This window comes from Coccidioides posadasii, chromosome 2, assembly GCF_018416015.2.
Source record: "Coccidioides posadasii str. Silveira chromosome 2, complete sequence".
NCBI lineage: Eukaryota > Fungi > Ascomycota > Eurotiomycetes > Onygenales > Onygenaceae > Coccidioides > Coccidioides posadasii.
Window position 1 is genome coordinate 1,210,497 of NC_089408.1, and position 14,839 is coordinate 1,225,335.

A 14,839-nucleotide genomic window follows, 5' to 3' on the forward strand; every position below is an offset into this window, starting at 1 on the left:
GTTGCCAAAAAATCGACGACGGCGAGTGAATGAGGAGGTCAGTTCAAGGGAACAGCGGCGAAAAAGAAATTGGCGGTACTGGGAATCGAACCCAGGCTGGCGCGGCCACAACGCGACGTCATACCACTAGACCATACCACCTTGTTGTTGTGTTAAGAGTGATACTAATTGATTCTATTAGTCACTTACTTACATCCAATCAGGAACGGCGGAAAAGAGTCGCGCTAACTTCTCAACACGGGCAGATACATACTCCGCAACGCGTGGGTTCGTCCGCAACACGAGGCGATCTCAGGTCTGTTGCTGATGCCCATAATGACGATTCCAATGTATAGATTCGCATAAATTCGGCGTCTTCGGGCGCTCTCCAATGAAGCCTCCCTGTCCCCCTCCCCCAAAAAACAACACAAGCTTGCCGCCAGTCCCCTGGCGCCAACTTAAATAAACATCAGCCAATTTTTCAGCATACCCTGCACGGAGTACAAAATAACAAGTTGAGCCTTAGACTTGTGCCAACGTTCCCATCAGGAGTACCCGGCATGACACCCCCAAGAAAGCATTCTAAAATCAAAGGCTCGATTTTCGGTGTGGCCGTAGTCGACGCTCTTGGAGGACCAGTAGAGTTTCACCGGAGAGGAAGCTTCGCGAAGGTTACCGGCTATCGGCACAATGCAAACTTCGGCGTACCTCCAGGGTAAGCATTGGCGCCTTTATCGAAGTATACAGGTATCGCAGTTAACAAATGACAGCACTTGGACCGATGATACCTCAATGACCCTGTGCCTTGCACAGGCACTCATTGAATCCAAAGGCACTTTTGTTTCCCAGGCAGCTATCCGAAACTATATAAAATGGTGGAAAGAAGGGTACTTATCGTCAACGGGGTACTGCTTTGATATTGGTGCCGGAACGGCATCTGCGCTTGGGATATGGTTAAGATTTTTTCAACGGAGAGCTAGCATTCGTGAAGATGATCCAGACGCAGACAATGATGAACAGCCAGAAATCGATCGCGCACTCAAGCGCGAGGTACGAGAAAGCCTATCCAATTTCTGTGCTTATTGCTGATGGTGGATGGACGGATGGATCTGACATTTCCCCAGATATTTTGCGGTAATGGGTCACTAATGCGGGTGTCGCCCGTCGGGCTTGTTTATTCGCACGATCTCGATCAGGCTCTCTCTGTAGCCTTGCGTTCTTCTATGGTGACTCACCCTTACCCGACTTGCGCAGAATGCTGTATGCTATACACCAAACTTATCGTGTGTGCCGTGAATGGTGGCACCAAGGAGGATATCGCCCGAGAATTCGCCAGCACTCCGTTCAACGATCAAAATGTGCGGCTGCGGTTCCTGAAGTACACCGGCGTTACAGATTGGATGGCCACAGAAGAGCGCACTATAGAGTCTACCGGATTCGTGATTTCGACATTGGAGGCAGCGTTGTGGAGTTTCTTCACTACAAGTTCGTTCCAGGAGGGCGCATTAAGAGCGGTGAATTTGGGACATGATGCTGATACTGTAGGTGCCGTGTATGGAGGGCTGGCAGGAGCATTCTACGGGTTTGAGTCTATCCCCGCAGAATGGCTCGAAGGACTACAGAGAAAGGATATCATCGAGGAAATATCTTCTGGTCTTGTTTCTCTTAATGTTGAAGCAGGTATGGCATCGTCCTGTTAACAGTTATTTACGAAGATGACATACATGAACTCCTGTATAAGATAATATCAACAATAAAATACATATCAGTGCTAACATGTGTGTTCGGTATCACGGTCTGAAGAGTAGAATAGTTTCGCAACCAACCAATGCCCATATACATCAACGCCGCCATGACCAGAGCCCGAGGGACGAAAGAAAGTAATACACAAAGTCCAAGGAAGGACAAAGCTGCATGATAGGGCTGCTCCGCCAATAGTAAATCTTCCAAGAAGTATAGCATACCACGCCATGAAATTGTTAATAATACACGTTAACAAAAGTATTAAAGCCATGTTCAGAGGGAGGGATACAAGCGCATGCGTAAAAAACAGATCGGACGGTCGCCGATCTATCCGTAGAGAGTTGCTTTTACGTGGGGTAACTCGACGCCTTCAACTCCGTGGACCTTTAAGAATGTAGACAGGACCCAGTTTCCGAACATGATACCTAATGCAAATATAACAGTCGAACAATCGAAATCGTAGCAGCAAATAAACAGTCGTACTCCAAACCGCCTAGATGAGTCCATTCAGAAAAAATGAAACTGTACAACAATTTTGAATACTGTAAATCGAGCTGGTTAAAACGGAGTGGCGATTAATAAAGGCCAACTGGCATTCATCTCCATCGGCGGGTTCTTGTCTCGGAACGTTGGAAATCGGTTCTTCCGCTGCTTCCACTGCCTCCATGTTCGTCCCCCATGGACAATGGATCAAGTGGTTCGTCGTGATGGAAATCAGTCTTTCCACGGCTTCGACGGTCGTTTCGCCGGAACGACGGTTCATATGACTCCTCGCCACCGAAACCGCTCATTCTACGGCTTCGACGGTCGTTCCGCCGGAATGATGGTTCGTACCGCCCCTCGCCACTGAAACCGTTCGTTCTACGGCTTCGACGGTCGTTCCGCTGGAACGATTGTTGGTATGGCTCCTGGTCTCCGAAATCGGTCATTCTACGGCGTCTAGATTCATCCCTGAGGGGCGATCCTAGCGCCGACGGCTCGCTTCGTGCGGATTCGATAACAATACCAGGATAATGACGAATATTCAATCTTCTGGCCAATGCGAGAGAGATAGGAGGAGGTGAGTCAAGGCTCCAGAGATGTTTCGTCATATTATTTAGTTGGCGAAACTGGTCTCGTGAGCGGATTAAGCCTAAGGAGGACATATATGCCTTCTCTTTTAATGTATAATCAAGGCCGCTATATGCTTGCTTGGCCTGGGAAATGATAGAAGCTGTGGGCTCAGGGGCATCAGGGTTCTCTCGTGACATGTCTATCATAGCAGTCTTGAGTAACGCCTCATCTTCCTGGATAGGCAGGCCCCTGAGTGTGGTCTTGAACTCACGATACTCAGGATCCGTGAGCAGAATCCATCCTTCACCAGTTTTGTTTGCACGAGCCGTACGCCCTAGGCGGTGAATGTATGTCTCTCTGCTTTGTGGAACACCGACTTGGATAACGTGTGTCACGTTTGGGAAATCCATTCCGCGAGCAGTCACATCAGAAGAGAACAGGATAGCGGATTTTGCTCTACGGAACATATCCGAATTCCTCGTTCTTTGGGCCTGAGTTAATTTAGAATGGATTTCAATCCCCCTGATACCAAAGGGATGCGGCGAGAAACGGCTTTCTGGGTCGGTAAGTAATGCGTTAAACGCGGCGGCCGCTATGGAAACCTCGTTTGTGGAGTTGTAATAGACGATGGCTTTGAATGGGCTGTTTTGAACGGGATCCGTTTCATGTCTTCTAATCGCCTGCGTCAAGATTTCCATGATAGCTGGCATCTGGTTCGATCGACAATCAAGGAACACAGCCCTCTGTGGAACTTTCAAATGTGTTGGTGCTTCGTCATCTCTGACGGTTTTCACGAAGGAAAAATCTTGCTTCAATGTACGTCGAACCATGCTTAGAATTTCGGGTGCGATGGTGGCCGAGAACATCAGAGTCTGACGGTCCACCTCGCTTCGCTTTGGGAAATAGGTCTGCAGGTCCATAATAGAAGGGGCAAACCCGTCGTCGAGCAAACGATCTGCCTCGTCCAAGACGAATGCTTTCAGGTTCGGCGCCGCAATCCCACTCCTTGGGTCGCTGAAAATATCTATAAGGCGACCCGGAGTGCCAACAAGAAGGTGGCAGCCTTCACGCTGGATTCTTCGAAGTCCTTCAATTTTCCTGGTCCCGCCAACCGCCGTTCGTACTTGGACTCCTGTAAATCTGGCTATTTTCTGGGCCTCTTCGGCGATTTGCTCCGCAAGTTCACGAGTCGGCGAGATGACAACGGCGCGAATATTGGAACCGCCACGCTGCCGAAATTTTTGACCAGTCCGCAACGACGGATCGTCGCGAATTATCTTCTGGATGACAGGAACGAGGAAAGCAAGGGTCTTGCCGGTGCCGGTCTTAGCCTGGGCGAGCCTGTTAAATTCAATAATTAGTCACGTAGGCAATGAGAGTATAGCTTCTCGTCAACATACACATCTTTTCCGTTTAGCGTGTGATTGATGGTCTGGGCTTGAATTTCGGTCATGTCTGTAATGCCCATTTTTAGAATAGCATCCACGATTTTCTTATCCACCAGCCCTGGACCATGCAGGTCGGCAAATTTCAGCAATTTCTTCGTTTCCCCTTCGGGTGGTGTTGGGACATCTGCGCTGGTGACGGGGCTCACTGCTTCCCCAGCGCTGTTCCGAAGCAACGGCGATACATAAAATGTTCTAATTGGAAATGTAATTGCCCGCTGAGGTAGGGGAAGCGTCCGATTAACGAGCGACAGAGGATTGGGCCGGCGAACACATCTTTGGAGGTTGCGAACGAGGACCCGTCCCCCTCGAAGAGTACCAAACATCGCAGCTTTCCCGACAAATATTGTGTAAAACTATGAAAGCGAGAAAACTAAACGCGTCCGGGTAGAGTATATAAAAGAAAGAGGAAGGATGAAGAAGTGAAGAAGATGAGAGCGAAAGAAAAACTCAGACACAGCCCATTCCGAGTTATTTTATTCAAAAGCTTTTTATTTTTTTTTTTTGAAAAAAGGTCGAGCAGCGCCGCCTGCAAATTTCAACTAGCGGGTGCACGGGCCAAGCCCGGGTCCTGAATTGTAACGCGCGACGGTGGCAAGATGATTAATCATGTCGGTCACCGGCAAATATTTAAACCTTATTATATATATCGCCACTTTGACGCTTTGGGACTTTATGCATTTTGTGTGTGCATAACTACGGCATATGTACTCCGTATATATCTACATCGCTCGGTCCCTCTAGACGCTTCCCATAGACTCCCAGAGCTCCCACGGTCGAGAGCACAAGAATTCTCCTCTGTGCAAGGAACAAACTTTGCGCAACACTTGCGTAGCTGACACTACCGGTGATTGACGCCTCCCCAACCCACTCTTGCTGATGACTCCCCTCCCCCCGAGTTACTGCAGATAGTCGCCGTTCGTCTCCTTGTGGATCACGTCAAAAAGCGGTTTTGCGCTGAAATACCCCGCAAACGGGGTTCCAACTGACTTATACGTGAACGCGGCGTCCTCGTCGGGAATCTTGATCGTCTCTCCTCCTTTTCCGATGGCAGCAGCGTCGGCCATCAATTGAGCATGACAACACTTTTCCAGGCTGACAAACCAGAATACGGCCTCTTCGATAGTCTTCCCCACCGTGAGAAGCCCATGGTTTTGAAGAAGAGCCGCCTTTTTATTTCCCAAGGCGGACGCGATATTCTTCCCTTCTTCTGCAGCTAGGACAATCCCGTTGAATTGTTTGTAGACGGCAAGGTCCTGGTGTCAGGAGTTAGTCTCGTCACAGAGCTTGGACTTCAATCGGAATTCATGGTCTAATCTCACATTGTAAAAAGCGCAAGAGTCTTGTGTTATGATGTCTAGTGGCTTCCCAAGGGCACAGAATGAGCGACCGTAGATACTATGGCTATGAGCCGCACACATAACATCGGGTCGCGCTGTGTGGATGGCGGAATGAATTGCATACGCGGCGGTATTCAGCAATCGGACCTCCCCACCGCCAATAACATTTCCCTCATGATCAACATGGATCAAATCAGATGCTTTGATAAGGGAGAATGCTACCCCGAACGGGTTGACCCAGAATGTAGTCGCGTCAACAGGGTCTCTGATTGTGATATGGCCTGCCACTCCTTCATCGTAACCGTTCTTGCCGAAGATCCGGAATGCGGCGGCCAGTCTTCCTTTGAGATACTCCCGCTCTTTATATTTATCTTCGAAGACTGGCGGCTTCGGGAACGCCTTGAATTCTGGTTTTCCCGAGGTTATGGTGAGATTGTCTCTGGCTGCACTGGCCGGCTTTGTGGCCGTTTGGGTTTCTGTAGCTGTAGCTGTCGAGGACATTTTCACGAGAAACAACGGGCCAAATACGTTGGCGATAGATATCTCAGTTAAAACCTTTCCACCAAAAGAAAATATTTGGTCCCGGAGGGGCAGCTGGTAGCTTCTTTATAATCTTTGTCCACGAAATCTGCAAATCGTGGGGTGGACTAAGGCGCAGCCTCTCTGAGATTGCGGGGAAGGGCGCGCGTAGTTTCCACCACCGAGGCTTCTAGCCGGTTTCGAAAGACATCATCGGAAATTGAAAGCTGAACAAAGGAGATGATTCGTCCAATGTCGTCAATCAAATTTGGAATTCCGTGCTGCAACACTGATGTGGTGACAAAGGCCCAAAAGGGATCCGCAGGCGAGTTTGGTTGCATTGGCGGAAGTGTTGTGAATTCGGTGTGGGCTTGATAACACCAAACACCGGATTTGTTCCGCGATCCTGAAGCGCCGACGAGGGAATGCGAGCCTGTTTTTGGGGTCGACTTCCAGAGTATGTACAGTACATTTATTCCACTCCTCCAAATGAAGTATTCAAGGGTAGAATCCGAAAATTATAACTCATCCTTTCGATAACTTCATACTAAGCGTAGCTTTTTCTCGAAGCTGCTTATTTACTTCCAGGAAGGACAGCAGTGGGGTCACTCGTCTCATGGGCGAACCAACTAGTTATCACTGAATCACGAAATTGATAGATACTGCTCTGGAGAGAATCAGGGCTCTGTGCTGGGGATGAATACCAATCTCGCTCTTCACTTCTCGGACGATATGCATGCAGATTTACCCGACTGCAAAAAGGGGAATTCATGCTTATTTTAGATTTCGGGGGCGTTGCTAGCTGGTTCACTAATATTGTGCACTGCCAGAGTTCTTCGTACATACGGTTCTCGTGTGCAGATTATGGCCCCCAGGTCTTTTAAACAAGCCTTAAATCTCCACTCTTTCAAAATTGGTGGACTTCCCGAAAATGATGGACCGTTATCACCAGAACACCCTCGTCCTTGCATGGGGGCATAATAGTCGCAAATTTATTGATATGCATGAGGCTAGAGATTCAAGTTCCTCAAAAGAACTCGCGACTGGCACCAAACTCTTCATTAAACAGAGCAAAATTAAACGAAAGTAATTATATATCTGGTATCATGCACAAATCGAGACACATAAAAAAAAAAGGTGTCTAAGAACCCAAAAGAAACTTCACTTTAAGACGGACCGCTTTGGGTGATCCATGTAGCTCGTTTGATCTATGGTCAGAGCCGTTTCAATCCCTAGCAACGGGCCATTTTTCAGACCAAGCCATCGATGGAGGCTCCGCCGCAGGCGTGAGGCCCTAAGGGTATACCATTCCCTGTGGCGGCTGATAACCCGACGATTCTATTCTTGCAACTGCTTCCTTTTCCTCTTGCAACAAGCCACAGCAAGGGCAGCAGCACGATGCAAAGAAATCCATAAAAGTAGAACCGTTGATGCCGTACTGATCTCTCATTCTGCCTCGTTGCAGGCCCTGTAGGATACAGGAACAGCCGACCATGGAAAGACAGCACCATCCGCAGCACTAAATTCGTGTCTGTTTAGCAACTAGATTAATGGATCACGGCAGAGCGTTCGTCAGACATACCATGCCATTGAAACTTGAAGGCTTCTCAGCCGGGTTTTGCAAGCGAGATTGAGTTCGACCGAAGAGACAGCATGGAAACAGACAGGCGCACAAGCCTACCGAAACAAACGGTTAGGAGGTTCAGGAAATTAGGAATGCAGCAAATCGCCTGGTGATGCGAACGAACATTTATCAACAGGCGAGCAGCAAGCCCAGAATGAATGAGACCACTCGGAGCTCGAAGCCGCAGCGGGGACACCAGGTGCTTTGTCTGCCATTGTGATCGTGGAAATGTTTCGCCTTTGACAAACAGTGTGGGGGTTCGATGTCGTTAACTGCCTGCCACTTTTTGGGATGCTTCAACCCTGAGAGTGACGGAGGAAAGACGAGGTGGAAGTATGGCGACTGGGGCGGGCCAGCTGGTACTTTTGTACCCGTCACACTGCATGGTAAACTTCCAAGCTGATAGCCATCTGGGATCGGCTGCTTGGAGCTGAGTAGCAACTCCGTATTACGGCCGCCAACGGGCAAGGGTCGTGCTTCAACAGCTTTCCTTTTTAGTTTGGAAATTGCAATTCTTGCTTGGCTAGGCTTGAGTCTAATCCGACAATCGCTTTGGCGATTGGTGTCCTCCGTACGTTGTCTCACCCTAAACAGGCTTTTTCCACCAGTATGTGCTTCATGCATCCCCCACAGTTAGTCCTTATTTGATGTAAGCCAGCGCCAATCATTGCGGAATGTGATACGGGGGTGGACGCGTTCGAGTTGTCGACCCAGCTGAGGCTCAAACCCAACATCGCGAGGATGGTCCTGTAGCTTGGGTCCTTGGCTCACCGAAAATACAGCGGCCAACCTTAATTTTTGCGCCCCTAGCTCGTTTCTAAGTGGGCCTCGAAGCCGGGTGCCATGTCATCTTGCACCTCAAGGTCCGATGTGCTATCTGAGGCGCCCCTGAACGCGAGTCTCTTCTCGTCTTGGCAAGGCGGCTCATGTAAATCGAAGTGATTAAGTTTACGTAATATCGTTATTCCATTCCGAAAGCCCGAGGCATCTAATTGGTCACCTCAAACACTTGCGAACTTTGGCGATGGGCACAGGCGGGCGGCATGCGGCAATCGGGATGGGAGTTTTTCCGAACATTTCTGCTGATGTCTGAAAAAACCCCCCCGTGAGATGGAGAGGATTTCAAATTGACTCAATCATCATGGGGAGACGTAGCAAAAAGGTAAATTCTTTCTTAATGTCTTTTGCGAACTTTCCAGTTCTTGAATATAGCTGACGTATCGCATTGTTTGCAAGTTTGGTGGTGGTGGTAGACGCGGAACCCGTCCGACAAATTATGCCGCTATAGTGAAGAGCAACGAGAAATTTGAGAGCTATTACAATGGCCTCAAAGTTGTCCCTGAGGATGAAAAAGAGCAGTTCTGGGAAGCGTTGCGACGCGACCTTCCCAACAGTTTTCGATTTACCGGCTCACGAAAGTATGCTCCACACCCTTCTCTAGTTGGTGTTCTGCTTTAACATTTCTGCTTTCTCTTGATAGACACGCTCTCGCAGTCCAAGAACGCCTCAAGGACTTTTACATTCCCAATATTACCTCAATTCGATATGAAGGCGAACTTGTCGAGCCACCCAAGCCTGTTCCGTGGTATCCAGACCAGTTGGCCTGGTCCATGACGACTCCGAAGCAGGTAGTCAGGCGCTTCCCTCCATTTGCATCTTTTCACAAATTCCTTGTTTCAGAAACAGAAGTTGGAAACATTAGCCGCCAAGAAGTTGTCAGCATGATTCCCCCATTATTGCTGGATGTGCGACCCGGAATGGTTGTCCTGGACATGTGTGCAGCTCCGGGAAGCAAATCCGCGCAGCTGATGGAGATGATCCATGCGGGCGAGGAGGAACAGATGAAAAGCATGACTGATAAGCTTGAGAATAAGGATGCTCAGGTGGCTCGTCAGCAAGGCAGAGTGGAGATTGCTGACCTACTGAACGGGGAAGCCGAATTGGACGGTTTCGAAGATGATGGAAGGTCAACCGGGTTACTGATTGCCAACGATAGCGACTATAAACGTGCCCACATGTTAATTCATCAGATGAAGCGACTTAATTCCCCTAATTTATTGGTCACTAATCATGATGCTACCATGTATCCGTCAATCAGATTGCCTTCCCTCCCTGTCGCGGACGGAAAGCGCTCACCGAACCGGTACTTAAAATTCGATCGGATCCTCGCTGATGTGCCTTGTTCGGGTGACGGCACGGCTAGAAAGAATGTTAACGTCTGGAAGGATTGGAATCCAGCTAACGGCATCGGTTTACATCCAACCCAGGCCAGAATCCTTGTTCGTGCCCTGCAAATGCTCAAACCTGGGGGTCGTGTGGTGTACTCCACCTGCAGCATGAACCCAATCGAAAACGAAGCTGTGATTGCAAGTGCAATCGACCGGTGTGGAGGACCTGAAAAGGTCGAGATTGTTGATTGCAGCAACGAGTTGCAAGGTTTACGGAGGTCTCCTGGGCTTACATCCTGGACGGTAATGGATAAGCAAGGCAGGATCTGGAACACCTGGCAAGACGTCGAAAAGGGAGCGGATGGCGGAGATGAGACGCTCAAAAGAATTGTCGAAGGAATGTTTCCACCGTCTGAGCAAAGTGAGGCAGCCAATCTCTCACGTTGCATGCGCGTGTATCCCCATCAGCAAGATACAGGCGGGTTTTTCATCACCGTCTTGGAGAAGAAGGGAGAGATCAGGGCGAAACCAGAGAACTCAAAAATGAATGCGCTAAAGCCTGTAGAGGGTGAAACCGGTGACTCTCATAGCACACCTATTCCAATCGCAACTGAAAATGCCCTAGCTTTTCCTGACACCACTGAAAATGTTGGCAATACCGATCCAAACGCGTCAGCCCAGAGTGCGCTGTCTCCAGCTAAAAGAAACTCCGATCACCTTGACGAGGAGCCCGAAACGAAACGCGCTAAAGTGTCGGATGAGGCTTGTGCTGAAGCTAGTCGTCTCACAACCGGCGCCGTGGCGCCGGCGTCCAAACAATCTGAAATCGCTCTCTCGCGGCCGATAAAACAGAAATCCGGACAACAATTTGAGGAGCCCTTTAAGTATCTAGATTCTCAGCTCAAAGAGTTTGACACAATCTTCAAGTTCTATGATCTATCTCCCCAGTTCCCGAAGGACAGGTTCATGGTACGGAATGCCGATGGACGCCCTCACAAAACTATTTACTACACTACGGCTTTGGCTCGGGACATCCTAACCGAAAACGAAGGGACCGGAATGAAGTTTGTCCACTGTGGTGTGAAAATGTTCGTGAAACAAGACGTGCAACGCCCGGATGTTTGTCCCTGGAGAATTCAAAAAGATGGTCTTACACTTCTTGAGCCTTGGATTGGTACGGGCCGCACAGTTAAGATCTACAAAAAGACAACATTGCGCAAGCTGCTGGTTGAAATGTTCCCCAAAGTTAATGATGGTGGTTGGAAAGAGTTGGGTGAACTTGGCGAGTGGGCAAGGGACGTTGATATGGGATGTTGTGTCCTAAAACTCATCCCCACTAACGAAGAAGACGGATTCCAGTAAGTTTTATAAAAGCAACATGAGACTGCTGGGTTCACACTAACATTCGCGATAGTGAGCACATGGTTTTGCCATTATGGAGGAGTCTTTACTCGTTGAACTTGATGCTACCCAAGGAAGAGCGTCGCGCTATGCTTCTGCGTCTGTTTAATGACGAAACTCCTTTGGTCAATACGACCCACAAACGGGATGCAGCCACCGCTAAGAAGGAAGAGGAAAGTCTTGAGACGTCGCAGGCATTGGGTGAAGACGGTCAAGAGAGCGAGGATGTTACCAAACAAGAGGCCATTTTATAATGGGGCAAGAGCGACAGAATGTGCCGAATGCAGAGAAGACCTGCCAGACTGTTGAAGGGGGATGCTGTTCAAATGAATGGGAGGCCGTTGGAAAGCTGCGTGATCTGTGTTGCATATTGTAGAATATTAGAGCATGTACGGTACTTTGGAGTCAGTCTCCTCCTGGATAAAAGAATTCTTTTGGAAACATTTCAGATCACTGGAGTCTCACCTCCATAGCCTGATTGATGGGTTCCTGAGCTCCATTCGCCAACCTGGCCCAAATCAAGCTTACAGTGCCCCACCCGCGAGGCTTGGCAGGGCGGGAAGTCCCCAGCCACCGGCTCACGGATTACATGTAGAGCATTCCCCGCCATCCCAATTAAAATGCACGTCACAACCGGCGTCGTCTCGTCTCAGTGGAAAAGCTTCGGAGCGCTGCCAAAACGCAGGACGGAGGGTTTCGCGTATGGTAGTCAACTTAGTTAGATGTCGAGTTGGACTTCTGAGTTTTCTTGTACCTTTCCTCCATTTTTTTGAGGATACATCAGAGAATGCTTCGACATTGACGTGCTACGGTTCGCTATCGCAATCGAACTCGCTTTTCTTTTAAGTGTTGCCGAATCCTGTCCTCGACGACCATTTTTCTACAACTCGATTGGAAAAGTTCAATTTGCTACGTTGTGTTTGTCAATTTGCCAACTATCCTTGCCCAGCCTCTCTTCTTGATCAACCCATATTCGCTCCAATGCCCCCCAAACCCAGTCTCATCGCTTCAGGTCCTCCAAAAGTCGATGCTTTCCGTTCAATAACGGGTCAAAATGGCCTCAAACACCATGGTGGAGCGGTGTCCATGTTTACAAAGATTCGATCGGGGGCAAGCCCGGATAATGGGCTTGCTTTGACATTAAGGCGGCGAACCACTATGATATCCATTCCCAACACATACACAGGCCCGCATCCATCTTCGGGGGTTGTTATAGGCGCCCTGATCGGCGCGGTGGGAAGCTTCGTGTTGATCTTAGGCATTCTTCTTTTTTCGTTAAACCGCAGAAGGATTAGCGAATCGGAGTCTGTAGTGACATCCGAAGCCACTCGATCGCGGCACTCGAATGCGCGCTCCTATCGACGAAGGACACCAGAGATTGTTGAGCCGCGGGAGAGTGTAACCGCTTCGATGACGGAGGAGGATTACATTGATGTGTACGAGGAGGACGATTCGTTTGTTGATTCGCCTAGAAGAGATCGATATACAAGCCGCTGGAGATCTGTGGATCCAGGGGAATATGGTCGTGGCCGCAGGCATATGAGGTAGTCCTGCGGCTGAAATTCCGTTAGGATGGTTTATTTCCCTGCCGGATCGTAGGATCATCCCACCCTTTGGCACCAAAGATGCCCTATCAAATTTGCCTGCTGCACGCCCAATCGATTTGCCACGTCACCGGGGCCAAGGCTTCATTGTGGATTTATAGGAAATTGTCTTATGGAATGCGCAAGAAGGCATAAGCATGCGAATGCCCCGCTCTTATCTTGACCCATTTTTTATTCGAGTTCATCAAAAATGCTCCCAACAATATGAAATATAGAAGCGGACCCCAACAACCTCTCGATCGATGCGGTGCGGGATTCAATCTCTAGATATATGGTCAAGCGCATTGAGAGAATCTTACTTAGATTACCGAAGTAGGTGATTACGAAAATATGGAGCTCCCAACACTATTAAAGGCATCACTAACGTCGATGGCTCTTTAGCAGGTCTTCCACTGTTTCTATATTAGCTAGAGCTGAGGGCCAGAAGGTATCGCCGGTATCGGAGACAAGCATAATACCTCGTTATATACCCCCTCAAGAAACAAATTCTCGGACGGTTCCCAGATAATCTACGATATAAAGTCAATTCGGTTTGGTAGTACTCTCTATGCAGAATCTGTTCGCCAACATTCTCCAGCCAAGTAGCCCCGCTGCTCGATTACCTGATGAACAACGGGGTTCCAGCGTTGACATTATGTCCAGACCTTATAAAAGTACTTTAGTTGACAGTTAGCCGAATAGAAGAGACCACGCTTAGAATGTCCTACTTGCGAACTGGCTCTTGCTTTTTTATAATCCCCCGCCCCAAAATAAAAAAGGTCTCCTTGCCGGCCCATCCTCCGCCAACTTCAACTTCTCGTCTCCCTTTAGCCACACAGTCTCATTGAATCCACGCATGTTTGCCAAATGATAGTTCCATCTTGCGGTGGTCGTCGAGCTAAATAATCATCCTTCCCCGACTTTTTACTGCTTCAAAGATTCCGCCTCTACCATCAAGACATTGCTGGCCGGCGGTTGGGTCCTTGAAGAGCTTGTAACTAATGCAGCCAAGTAGGAAGCCAGTATCCCGAACGGCTTGGTATCAAATTCCGTAATAGAATGCCTTCAATGCTTGCACTTCCCATCGAATAGTTGTCCGAAAAAAGGGGGTCTCTTCCGTGCCCACATTGAAGGATGTAAATCCAATGATCAATATTTCTCCGTAAGCACAGCGTTTAATTACTGTGCTGCGTTCGTTTAAATTAGTAATTCCGGAGTACGGGAATATTTAGCTCCTATATTTAATTTGAATATGCAATTTCTCAAATCCTTTTCACACAGTCCGGCTCAGAGCTAGATTCAAGCTGGTTTACATCACCCTGTAGGAGAAAGATGCATACAGAGTAGAGGTCACCTCGATAGAATTGTAATTTTGAATAGAGCGGTATTCATCGCCGGCGGCGCCTGTCCCATTTTCCGGCTAATTCTTGGTTCTAGGCCCTTCCGCTTCAGGGTCAAGATAGACCTGCACCTTGGGTATATTTAAGCAGCTAATCACTCGCCAAAGTTTGCGAGATGTTCCACAGCCGCCAAAAAAGGGAATTATCTAGCCACATAAGATAAACGCCGTCGAATATCTGTTAGAAAACTTTGAAGCCCAATGCTATCCCGCAACTTTTGGATGGCATATAGGTACCATCATCCGTATCCATATCGAAGTTCCAAAGGGATAGACAGCGGCGCTTGATTTCCATTTTCCGGAAACTAGGTGTTGGACAGGCACTATAGCTTGGGAAGCAGAAACGCCTCTCTAAAGACCCCAAGAATGGCCCGCCTTGCCTATGTTGCATGCTAGCGAGCTTTTGAATTCTTGAAGAAACTCGGGTGTTGGACTTCGTGAGTGTTGCCCTTGGGAGAGTAAAAAAAGTAGAGTCGGGATCCCATTCAACAGGGGAGTTGAGTTGGAACCACTTTCAGGTTCCAACCTTGGAATTGGAAGGTTGCGGATCGGTCCGGGACGGAAAATCAAATTAGCCGGGTACAG

The 14,839-nt window shown here is 48.7% G+C and overlaps 5 protein-coding genes and 1 non-coding gene across 6 annotated transcripts; 3 read left to right on the forward strand and 3 right to left on the reverse strand.

Moving 5' to 3' along the window:
* Positions 1-70: 70 nt before the first annotated feature.
* On the reverse strand, positions 71-141 carry D8B26_002907. The gene has a single exon. It is a non-coding gene; the product is annotated as a tRNA-His (tRNA).
* Positions 142-539: 398 nt separating this feature from the next.
* D8B26_002908 (uncharacterized protein) lies at positions 540-1,679 on the forward strand (the record flags this gene model as incomplete). Its single annotated transcript, XM_003068789.2, has 3 exons — positions 540-694; positions 750-1,029; positions 1,104-1,679. 3 exons carry the CDS (start codon positions 540-542, stop codon positions 1,677-1,679), a joined length of 1,011 nt encoding a protein of 336 aa, XP_003068835.2.
* Positions 1,680-1,745: 66 nt separating this feature from the next.
* On the reverse strand, positions 1,746-4,696 carry D8B26_002909 (uncharacterized protein). Its single transcript, XM_003068788.2, has 2 exons — positions 4,176-4,696; positions 1,746-4,116 (listed from the first exon to the last, which is right to left on the reverse strand). The coding sequence occupies exons 1-2, from the start codon at positions 4,544-4,546 to the stop codon at positions 2,319-2,321; spliced, it is 2,169 nt and encodes a 722-aa protein (XP_003068834.2). The 5' UTR covers positions 4,547-4,696; the 3' UTR covers positions 1,746-2,318.
* A 174-nt stretch (positions 4,697-4,870) lies between these two features.
* On the reverse strand, positions 4,871-6,404 carry D8B26_002910 (uncharacterized protein). The gene is made up of 2 exons (XM_003068787.2): positions 5,543-6,404; positions 4,871-5,476 (listed from the first exon to the last, which is right to left on the reverse strand). The coding sequence occupies exons 1-2, from the start codon at positions 6,059-6,061 to the stop codon at positions 5,120-5,122; spliced, it is 876 nt and encodes a 291-aa protein (XP_003068833.1). The 5' UTR covers positions 6,062-6,404; the 3' UTR covers positions 4,871-5,119.
* Positions 6,405-8,833: 2,429 nt separating this feature from the next.
* D8B26_002911 (uncharacterized protein) lies at positions 8,834-11,715 on the forward strand. The gene is made up of 4 exons (XM_003068786.2): positions 8,834-8,865; positions 8,940-9,121; positions 9,184-11,229; positions 11,286-11,715. Exons 1-4 carry the CDS (start codon positions 8,845-8,847, stop codon positions 11,524-11,526), a joined length of 2,490 nt encoding a protein of 829 aa, XP_003068832.2. The 5' UTR covers positions 8,834-8,844; the 3' UTR covers positions 11,527-11,715.
* Positions 11,716-12,253: 538 nt separating this feature from the next.
* On the forward strand, positions 12,254-12,820 carry D8B26_002912 (uncharacterized protein; the record flags this gene model as incomplete). The annotated part of the gene is made up of 1 exon (XM_066123988.1): positions 12,254-12,820. One exon carries the CDS (start codon positions 12,254-12,256, stop codon positions 12,818-12,820), a length of 567 nt encoding a protein of 188 aa, XP_065980063.1.
* Positions 12,821-14,839: the final 2,019 nt, after the last annotated feature.

Excerpts from the sequence above, each read along its gene's own strand:
- D8B26_002911 (XM_003068786.2), top strand. The coding sequence starts at position 8,845 with ATGGGGAGACGTAGCAAAAAG. Across the intron at positions 8,866-8,939 it reads TGGGGAGACGTAGCAAAAAG|TTTGGTGGTGGTGGTAGACG; the intron begins GTAAATTCTTTC and ends ATTGTTTGCAAG. Across the intron at positions 11,230-11,285 it reads AACGAAGAAGACGGATTCCA|TGAGCACATGGTTTTGCCAT; the intron begins GTAAGTTTTATA and ends CATTCGCGATAG.
- D8B26_002910 (XM_003068787.2), bottom strand. The coding sequence starts at position 6,061 with ATGTCCTCGACAGCTACAGCTACAGAAACCCAAACGGCCACAAAGCCG. Across the intron at positions 5,477-5,542 it reads ACTCTTGCGCTTTTTACAAT|GACCTTGCCGTCTACAAACA; the intron begins GTGAGATTAGAC and ends TCCTGACACCAG.
- D8B26_002909 (XM_003068788.2), bottom strand. The coding sequence starts at position 4,546 with ATGTTTGGTACTCTTCGAGGGGGACGGGTCCTCGTTCGCAACCTCCAA. Across the intron at positions 4,117-4,175 it reads ACGCTAAACGGAAAAGATGT|GCTCGCCCAGGCTAAGACCG; the intron begins GTATGTTGACGA and ends TGAATTTAACAG.